The 10,116-nt window shown below is 44.6% G+C and overlaps 1 protein-coding gene across 1 annotated transcript; it reads left to right on the top strand.

Moving 5' to 3' along the window:
* Positions 1-206: 206 nt before the first annotated feature.
* On the top strand, positions 207-2,413 carry LOC147557798 (patellin-6-like). Its single transcript, XM_086659382.1, has 4 exons — positions 207-1,292; positions 1,380-1,504; positions 1,607-1,748; positions 1,831-2,413. Exons 1-4 carry the CDS (start codon positions 543-545, stop codon positions 2,092-2,094), a joined length of 1,281 nt encoding a protein of 426 aa, XP_086515508.1. The 5' UTR covers positions 207-542; the 3' UTR covers positions 2,095-2,413.
* The last annotated feature ends 7,703 nt before the right edge of the window (positions 2,414-10,116 follow it).

Here is a 10,116-nt window from a genome sequence, read left to right as displayed (position 1 = left end):
CGCAACGTGTACACTTTAATACCCGCGATAGAGATAACCACTACGATATAGCCGCAACTAAAAGTGGAAGATTCATTGGATTCCTGTAAAACTGAAACCCGAACCTCATACGAATCTGACGGACAGTATTGTTCCATCAGCAGATGTTCTGATGATCCAAGAGTCCAGATCTAATATGAATGCATTAACAGGCGTGCTAGCTAAAAGCTGTTGGATTAATCTTTGACAGGCCAATTCTCACCAAATAAAAATTCCTGAATAATCAAGTCTTTCTCTCTCTGCTCAAATTCCATGACCTCTGTTCCTCTCTGTCATCCGCCCATCCCCTCTCTCTCTCTCTCTAAAACCCCAAAAGTAAAAAAAGAAAATAAAACATACAAAGTATTCACTTCTGCTTCTGTTGTTCAGAAAAGAAAATCGAACCAAACAGATCTTCTCTTTATACCTTAATCCTCCCATCTCACTTGTTATATTTCCGTTAACAAATTCCATACCCTTTATCTCTTTGTTTCTCTCTCTCTCTCTCTCTAGAAAATCCAGAAATGGAATCTTCTTCATCACCTCTTTTCTCTATTCCACAAACTCCAAATCAAGAACCACTTGAATCCTCATCTCCCTCGCCTAAACCGTTCAAGAAAAGCTTCGTCACTTCTTTAATGGAAGCAGCTTCGTTCCGTTCTACTTCATTCAAAGAAGATACTTATTTCGTTTCAAGCTTGAAATCTTCAGAATCCAAAGCTTTAAATGAACTAAAAGAGAAACTTTCATCAAACTTTAATGAATCTGAATCAATTTCTATGTGGGGTGTTCCTCTTTTGGGTGGAGATGAAAGATCAGATGTGATTTTGTTGAAATTTCTTAGAGCTAGAGATTTTAGAGTTGGAGATGCATTAACAATGTTGGAAAAATGTTTGGGTTGGAGGAAAGATTTTGGTGCAGATAGTGTAGTTGAAGAAGAACTAGGGTTTAAGGAACTTGAAGGTTTAGTAGCTTACATGCATGGGTATGATAGAAAAGGACATCCTGTTTGTTATAATGCTTATGGGGTTTTCAAAGACAAAGAAATGTATGAAAGGATTTTTGGGGATGAAGAAAAGTTGCAGAGATTTCTAAGATGGAGAGTTCAAGTTTTAGAAAGAGGGATTAATCTTTTACATTTCAAACCTGGTGGAATCAACTCCATTATACAAGTTACTGATCTTAAAGATATGCCAAAAAGAGAACTAAGAGTTGCTTCTAATCATATTCTCTCTCTATTTCAAGATAATTATCCTGAAATGGTAGCTCGTAAGGTACATAAATTTATCTGTTTGGGTTATTAATTTGTTGTTTTATGAACTAATTTCATAACTTTTTAGGGTTTTTTGTATTTCTTTCAGATTTTCATCAATGTTCCATGGTACTTTAGTATGTTGTATTCTATGTTTAGCCCTTTTCTTACTCAACGTACCAAGAGCAAATTTGTCATCTCTAGAGAAGGAAATGTTGCAGAGACCCTTTACAAGTAACCCCATCTCTCTCTTTCTCTCTCTAGATTCATGGGTTTTTATCTGATTCTTCATTTTCAGTTGTTTTGATTAATTCTTTTCACTATGTATTTGTTTAGGTTTATAAAGCCTGAAAATATACCGATTCAGTATGGGGGACTGAGTCGACCCGGAGATTTTAACAATGGTTCACCTAGATCTGCATCCGAGTTCACTATCAAGGGAGGAGAAAAAGTAAACTTGGAGATTGAGGGAATTGAAGTAAGTAGTAGTATAATATTAAGCCTTACTGAATCGGTATTTAACTCACTGATTTGACTCTGTTGAACTTGTTGTATATTAGGCTGGTTCAACTATAACTTGGGAAGTGGTGGTGGGTGGTTGGGACTTGGATTACAGTGTGGAATTCATCCCAATTGCTGAAGGAAGTTACACAATTGCTATTCAAAAGCCAAAGCGAATTGCTGGGTCAGAAGAACCGATTCAAAGCTCGTTCACATCTAAAGAAGAAGGGAAAATGGTACTCTCAATTGACAACACAGCCTCAAAAAAGAAGAAAGTAGCTTCTTACAGATATTTTGTGCGCAAACCAGTCTTTGAGTTCTAAATTTGGAGTTTATTATGGTGTGGGAATAGTTCATATGAGAAGGTTGGATGATCTAGATATTATATTCTTGCTAGATCTCATGTGAGACTATTTTCACTTTTAGTAACTAATATTAAGCTAGCATTGAATTTACTTTTGATAAAATATGTACATAAATTAGATTCTAGGGTTTGAAGACTAGCTTCTTGTAGTGATGTTTTAAGTTTATGGTTTTTCATGAATTTTTGAGAGAGAGAGAGAGAGAGAGAGAGAGAGAGTTTATCACAAAAGTAGCTTCTTTGAAGTACTGTTTTTTGAATGAATGTTTGCTTCTATGTTTGATTGGGGATTGAAAGAAATCTTTTGCTTTTCCTTGGGGAGCTTGACAAAAAGTGTAGAGAGAGAAAGAAGGGTTTTTTGGTCTTGTGGTGGAGACTTGTGGGGATAAGTCATAATTCATGGCGCAGGGGTTAGCGTGTAAGTTGTGTTATGACGGAAAGCTGATGCCTTAAAATCTGATCAATGTCCGGTCATGTCCTGTCCTATCCCTCTCTTAAACACGGCAAATTAAGCACCATTCAAGTTCTTGCACACTTTTGACAAAAAGGAAAAAGAAAAGAAAAGCAAAGGGGCTTTCAGGCTTTGAAATATTAAGAGGCTTTTATACAGACAAAGTCAGTTCTCATTATGACTCGTTTATTATTTGAAAGTTATCCTCCTCTCTTGACGCCTTCCCCTTACCCTCCTCCCCTTTTGAGGCTTTGGGCTTTTATTGGCCCATACAAGGTTCTTTATACGAACCAACCTTCATTGGAGAAAAGAAATCTTTGTATGTATTTATTCTTTATATTTGGCACTCACATTTATTAAGACAGCTGATTTGGAAAAATAAGAAAATTATCCGGGGTGTAAAATTTTTATAAAAAATTAGTCAACTTTAGTTGACTAATATATTTTCTAGTTGTTATAGCGAATAAAATTCTGTTCTCCATTTCTTCTCCATACCGGCGAGGGTCATCGGTAAACTGCCATTGCCGGCGACCTTAACTTTTTTTTCAATCTTTTTCTCTCATCTCTCTTTTTCCGACCACAAACTCCGTCCCGTGCTTTTGAAGATCCGAACCAGTGGTGAAGGTTGGAGCTGTTGCTCTTCCTCTTACTTCTGAAAACCTTAAGACACCCCATGAATTCTGAGAAGCTAACCAAAAGCAATAACAACATCATCCTTAGGGTCCTTTCAACATCATTGATTTATCTTACCCACCAGCAAAAGACCTAATTCCACAAAATAATTTTCTCTCTCTCTAAACACTCCGGCGAAGGGAAATCCCTTTGCGGGAGGTTTGTTCACGAACAGATCTGGTGTCTTAACAAACATACCTCCGACGAAGGGGTTTCCGTTCGCCGGAGTGTTTAGAGAGAGAGAGAGAGGAGAGAGAATTTTTTTTCTTTTTTAAGTATGAAGGTCGCCGATCGGTCGTCAGAATTTTTGACCGACCGGCGACCCTATCGAAGAAGTTGATGATGTGGTGAAGGGGTTGACGTGGCAGAGAGAGGTGATGAGATGGAAGAGAGAGAGTAACGAACACTTAACGGTAACGGAAAAAAAGGGGGCCTTTTCGGTATTATTGATAAAGTAGGGGGCTTCGCGGGGAGCTGGTCACAAAGTAGGGGCCTGTAGGGAAATAACCTTTTTCTATTTCTCCATCTGTCGTAAATCTAAAGCTAAACAGGGGATGACTTAACTTTCTCTTTCTTCACTAACTTTAAAAGGTAAGGTTTTAGTTCTTAAATTCTCTTTCAAGATTTCTTTTTGAAGATCATGTGACGCCACAAACCCATCAGTTGCCGATATTGTCCTCCCTTTACGCCACCACCCTCGCACGAATGGTAGGAGGTTTTGTTCGTGGCGAGAGCACTTCCAGCTCCCCCAAAAGGCATCGCTATTAGCGACGACACACGATTCGCCCGACCATTAGAGCATGCAACGACATCGTGGGCCCTGCACAAACACGATTTTGTCCTCACTTAGCCACCACTCAGCGTGGTGTGAGGTTTTGTCTTGGCGAAGGCACCACGACCCTCCCAAGAGGCCTCGGCCATGGGCGATGACACGCGATTCACCAGACCTATCAGAGCACCAACGACATCATACACCCCCCACACGCACGATTTTGTCCTCACTTAGCCACCACTCAGCGTGGTGTGAGGTTATGTATGGGCCAAAATACGTCACCAGGAGCGCCCCTAGAAACCCATGATTAATGGGCCTAGGAAGTGACCAAGCCCACGAATTAACTGCCAATGGGCCAGAACCATTTATCTTCGGGCACCCCGAAGCAACGCTAAAGTAAAGAGTCACTTCCAGCTCTGGAGGAAGAGGTCAGTCCTCACCTCCTCAACAGACCTGCCACCTTGTAGTCGTTGGGAGGCGTTACGGTCATTCAAGATGACTATATCCGAAATGTACCCGATAAGGGGTTACATTACATGTATTAATGGTGACAGCTCTATGCGTTACCACCATTGAAGATCGCAACTGATCATCAGACAACGGCTGACCCAAGACACTATAAAATGACGAAACCAAGAACAATGAAGATCATCTGATACCGGGCAAATACATCGAGTACAGATTCAATACTAGCATCCAATTTCTCTCTCATACATAGCGAGCATCTGAGCAACCATCGAGCTTCCTTCCTCTCACCTAAAAACAATTGCGATCTAATATACGGGTGCAAGACCCTTCCAAGCGCAAGACCCCTGTCAGGTGCAGGACCCTTCCAAGTGCAGGACCCCTGTCAGGTGCAAGACCCTTCCAAGTATAAGGCTTCCTCAAGGTTCTACCTACGTTTCTCTCTCCTAGACGACCTGACAACCCAGTAAGGGCGACCTACCCTTCTCTCTCGTGGACGACTGAACAACCAAGGTCGACCTGACGACCAAGGAAGGCAGGCTACTTTACCTCTCCTAGAGGTCAGGCTTTCATTACCTCGTCCACGTGAATATTTACAAGGTCGGGTCCTTAAAGCTTCCCACTTATTTACGATACATACCCCTGGACAAGGCAAACCACTCCAAGGTTGCCTCACTCAAGGACAGACCTAATAGGCTGTTATAGTCATTCTCCAATCCAGTCAGTCATCCGTAGAGAGCGAGCTCCGGTCACTCTACGAGCCGTGCCTAAGCTCCGACCATTATCCAACCAACGGTAACATTCCAAGGCTAATATCCACGTACACTTTACTTCTCTTGCAAGCTTACTGACTTGACCGTCGGAGCCTCCTTAGGCCGGCACCATCCCGGTGTCCCCTAAGACCTCGCGGTCACGTGTGTTGTCGTCTCTTTTGTCACAGGTTAAGCCCAAAGACGTCGTCGGTGCCCGCTAAATTATTAACAGGCGGAGGTTTGACATCCAGTCAACGGCCCGGTTTAGCTGACTTCTTGACCCGCGATTTCCTACCTTCACAGGTTATGTCTTGGCGAAGGCAGCACGACCCTCTCATGAGGCCTCGACACTTACCAAGCTTGAGCATACACCTATAACCCAGGCTCCGGACACTCTCGTGAGCAATGTGGGACTATCACAATCATAAATTGTGACACCCCAAGCCCAGTAGTTAACGATATTATCCTCCCTTTTAACACCACCCTCACACGGATGTTAGGAGGTTTTGTTCGTGGCGAGAGCACTCCTAGCTCCCCCAAAAGCCTCGCTATGAGCGACGACACAAGATTCGCCTGACCTATCAGAGCACGCAATGACATCGTGGACCCCCCACGAACACGATTTTGTCCTTACTTAGCCACCACTCAGCGTGGTGTAAGGTTTTGTCTTAGCGAAGGCACCATGACCCTCCCAAGAGGCCTCGAAACTTACCAACCATGAGCATACACCTAGAGCACTGGCTCCGAACACTCTCGTGAGCGATGTGGGACTATTACATCCCCTCACCCTCAGTGAAGAGCCGTCCTCGGCTCTGATACGAAATTGCGACGCCCCAAGCCCATCAGTTACTAATATTGTCCTGCCTTTACGCCACCACCCTCGCACGGATGGTAGGAGGTTTTGTTCGTGGCGAGAGAACTCCCAACTCCCCCAAAAGGCCTCGCTATGAGCGACGACACACGATTCGCCCGCCCTATCAGAGCACACAGCGACATCCTGGACCCGCCACACACACGATTTTGTCCTCATTTAGCCACCACTCAGTGTGGTGTGAGGTTTTGTCTTAGCGAAGGCACCGCGACCCTCCTAAGAGGCCTCGTCACTTACCAACCACGAGCATACACCTAGAGCACAGGCTCCGGACACTCTCGTGAGCGATGTGGGACTATTACATCCCCTCACCCTCAGCGAAGAGTCGTCCTCGGCTATGTTACAAAATTATGACGCCCCAAGCCCAGCAGTTACTGATATTGTCATCCCTTTACGCCACCACCCTCGCACGGATGGTAGGAGGTTTTGTTCATGGCGAGAGCAATCCCAGCTTCCCCAAACGGCCTCGCTATGAGCGACGACACACGATTCACCCGACCATCAGAGTACGCAGTGACAACGTGGACCCCCCAAGCGCAGCAGTTACCGATATTGTCCTCCCTTTCAGCACCAACCACACACGGATGGTAGGAGGTTTTGTTCGTGGCGAGAGCACTCCCAGCTCCCCTAAAAGGTCTCGCTACTTACCAAGCTTGAGCGTACACCTATAGCCCAGGCTCCGGACACTCTCGTGAGCGATATGGGACTGTCACAACCCCTCACCCTCAGCGAAGAGCCGTCCTCGGCTCTGATACCAAATTGTGACGCCCCAAGTCCAGTAGTTACCGATATTGTCCTCCCTTTACGCCACCACCCTCGCACGGATGGTAAGAGGTTATGTTCCTGGCGAGAACACTCTCAGCTCCCCCAAAAGGCCTCGCTACTTACTAAGTGTACACCTATAGCTCAGGCTCTGGACACTCTCGTGAGCGATGTGGGACTATCACAGATCCACTCTTTTTTTTCTGTCAAACTGACAAGAAGATTCTTTCTTGATGTCTCTTCTTTTCGAAACCCTCCTCAAGGTTTGGTTCCGGCACAGGGAACGCTTCCCTTCACCGAAATTGAGTATGGGAGAGAGAAAGAGTGTTTGAGAGTGAGAGAACAATACTGTAAGAGAGATAGATACTGTGAGAGAGAGATATATAGACTGTTAGAGAGAGAGAGAGATAGAGAGAGAAAGACAGTGGAGAGATCGCGAGAGAGAGTCACTGTGAGAGAGGGAGACTAGAAGAAAAAGAGATAGAGGTTGTGAGAGAGATCGTGAGAGAGTGTTACTAAGAGAGAGAGAGTTTGTAAGAGAGAGAAATAGAGAGAAGAGGAGAAGAAGGAGATAAGAGAAAAATGGTTGTGGTGTTGGTGGTCGGAGTTAAATAAGAAGAGGAAATTTTTTATTCTCCAGATAATCTTCTGAATCTCACACTTTCCTTCAAAAATTTTCACCCTAGATCATATTTTTATTTTTCTGAGCATCGGGTGGTCGTGCCCGTTGAGTTGCGTTGTCGTTGGGCTAGCTCCTTCTAGCCGAGCGGTAGCTGGATTTACCTTATCTATTTTGCCCATGGGGCTATGTCAAAACTACTCGAGTACTTTATATTGTGCTAGTTTGTACTCTAACTAATAGTTTGTAACACCGCGACGTATTTGGTTGCCAGTGGGGCGTGTTAGACTTTTTGTGGGGTGACTCCCCTTGTTATTCGAACTTCTGGGTTTTCCTTTCAAAAATGATGTTCATTGCTTTAACCATGCTTTAACTATGCTTTATTGATGTCTTGCGAATTCTTGAATCATTGAGTACAGAAAATGAATAAAAAAATGTAATAAGTATTGATGTAGTAGGACAAAGAGTGGTGCGCTAGGGCAGCCTAGGGCGACACTTTATTCCTGGTTCCCCGTTGTTTGAGGGGGTAAGGAGAGGCACACGTCGGGGTAGCCTGAGTCATTGGTTGCGCACGCGTTGTTAGTCTTCGGTGGACTCGTTGAATCAATGTTGTACGTCTTGTTGAGTAGAGGGTAGGTCGGGCCCTCCACTTTGCTTCGTATTACTCCGACCCGGGCAGAGATGTGCATGCTAACAATGGGGAGGCGTCACGTGGGCAGAGGTGTCGAATTGTCTGTGTGAACCGTCTTTTTCCGTCTCTTATCCCCCCAGCCTAAGTGTGGAGTTTGTTTACTCTGGACTTAGGTTGTCATTCTCGTTGGCGTCGTAGGATGGGAGAAGCGCGTCCTTTTTCCAGCTTGTCCAAATCCGTCATCATATAGTCTATCATGCATACTGAAATGCGGGGCGGTCGATAGCAATGCCACCGACTTTCCGAAACTCGAGTCAGTAAAGTTCTGAGATGACGAAAAAAATTGGACAAAGGAGGTAAGGGTATGTGTTACTCTCCCTCAGGTTAAGTGTTGGACTAGACTTGTTCTAGCCTTAGGCTGCTATCCTGGTTGACGTTGTTGGATGAGAGATGAATGTCCTTTCTCCAGCTTGTCTACGTCCGCCATTAGATAGTCGGTCCTGTACACTGAAATGAGGGTGGTCGATGACAATGCCATCGACCTTCTGAAACTCGAGTTAGTAAATTTTTGAGATGACAACAAAATTTTGGACAAAAGAGGTAAGGGCATGTGTTATTCTCCCTCAGGTTAAGGGTCGGACTAGGCTTGTTCTGGTCTTAGGCTGTCATCCCGGTTGATGTTGCAAGATGGGAGAAAGTGTTCTGTTTCTAATTTGCACAGGTCTACCGTTTGATAGCCAACCTGTACACAAAAAGAAGAGATGGTCGATGGCATCGCCATCGACCCTCCGACGCCCAAGTCGGTAATGATCTGAGGAGAGAATAAAAAAACAGACAGAGGAAATAAGAGTATGTGACACTTCCTGTTCCCCTTTGAGGGGATGTGGGCATGTCGTATGTTACCGAGTTATACTGGAGCTACGACTGCCCTTATGCTCCTTGGTCTGGGAGTTGAACCAACTTCACTAGACGTGTATGTTTACGCTGGCAGACCAACTGGTCTAATGGGGTGTGTCACACTTTATCATCAAGAATCCTATCACAAAATAGATGAGAGGGGTAGTCGGTGGCATGGCCGCCGACTCTCCGATGCTTAAGTCAGTACAAGTGTTATTGGAAATAGTAAATAAGGTAAAGAGATAGGGTCTAGAAATGGTACAACTTTAAATGACTGGCGTTCCAACTGTTGTTAATATTGAGCCCATCTTTTGCTTAGAGCTTGTATGCTCCCTGGCCTATCACCCTGGTGATTAGGTAAGGGCCTTCCCAGTTGGGGGCTAGTTTGCCTGCTCCAGCCTCTCTAGTATTCTGAAAAACCTTTCGGAGCACCCAGTCAGCAACTTTGAAGGTACAAGCCCTGATGTTCCTGTTGTAATGACGGGCTACCTTTTGTTGGTATGTTGCATTCCTTATTACTGCCATGTCTCGAAACTCGTCGATCGTGTCGAGGTTGTGGTTGAGTTCTTCCCAGTTTGACTCTTCTGCAGTCCATTGACAACGTATTGATGGTACTCCAGCTTCCACTAGTATGACCGCTTCGGAACCGTAGGCAAGGGAAAAAGGAGTCTCGCCAGTTGGGGTTCTAGCAGTAGTTCGATACGACCAGAGAACCCCTTGCAACTCGTCTGCCCAAGCCCCTTTAGCTTTTTTGAGTCTCTTCTTCATAGTTTTCATGATGGTCTTATTATAAGACTCTGCTTGTCCGTTAGATTGAGGGTAGCGTGGGGTAGAGAAGCTAAGCTTGATTCCCCATCCCTTGCAGAAGTACTGGAAGTCGAAACTGATGAACTGGGAACCGTTGTGGGTAACGATCTCCTTGGGTACCCCGAACCTGCAAATAACATTTTTCCAAATAAAATTCTTTACCTCGCGATCTCTGACCTGGTGGAATGCCGCAGCCTCGATCCAGTTGGTGAAGTAGTCTGTCACGGCTAGCATGTATACTCTTTGTCCTGGAGCAGTGGGTAGTTTTCCCACGATGTCCATACC

The sequence above is a fragment of the Eschscholzia californica genome, unplaced genomic scaffold (assembly GCF_041429995.1).
Source record: "Eschscholzia californica isolate CP2 unplaced genomic scaffold, dmEscCali1.0.p SCAF_2, whole genome shotgun sequence".
Classification (NCBI taxonomy): domain Eukaryota; kingdom Viridiplantae; phylum Streptophyta; class Magnoliopsida; order Ranunculales; family Papaveraceae; genus Eschscholzia; species Eschscholzia californica.
Note: the sequence above shows the minus strand (reverse complement) of the source record. Positions and strands in the feature narration are given on the sequence as shown.

Coding starts and splice junctions, on each gene's coding strand:
- LOC147557798 (XM_086659382.1), top strand. CDS start 543: ATGGAATCTTCTTCATCACCTCTTTTCTCTATTCCACAAACTCCAAAT. Junction 1,505..1,606: donor GTTGCAGAGACCCTTTACAA/GTAACCCCATCT, acceptor GTATTTGTTTAG/GTTTATAAAGCCTGAAAATA. Junction 1,749..1,830: donor TGGAGATTGAGGGAATTGAA/GTAAGTAGTAGT, acceptor GTTGTATATTAG/GCTGGTTCAACTATAACTTG.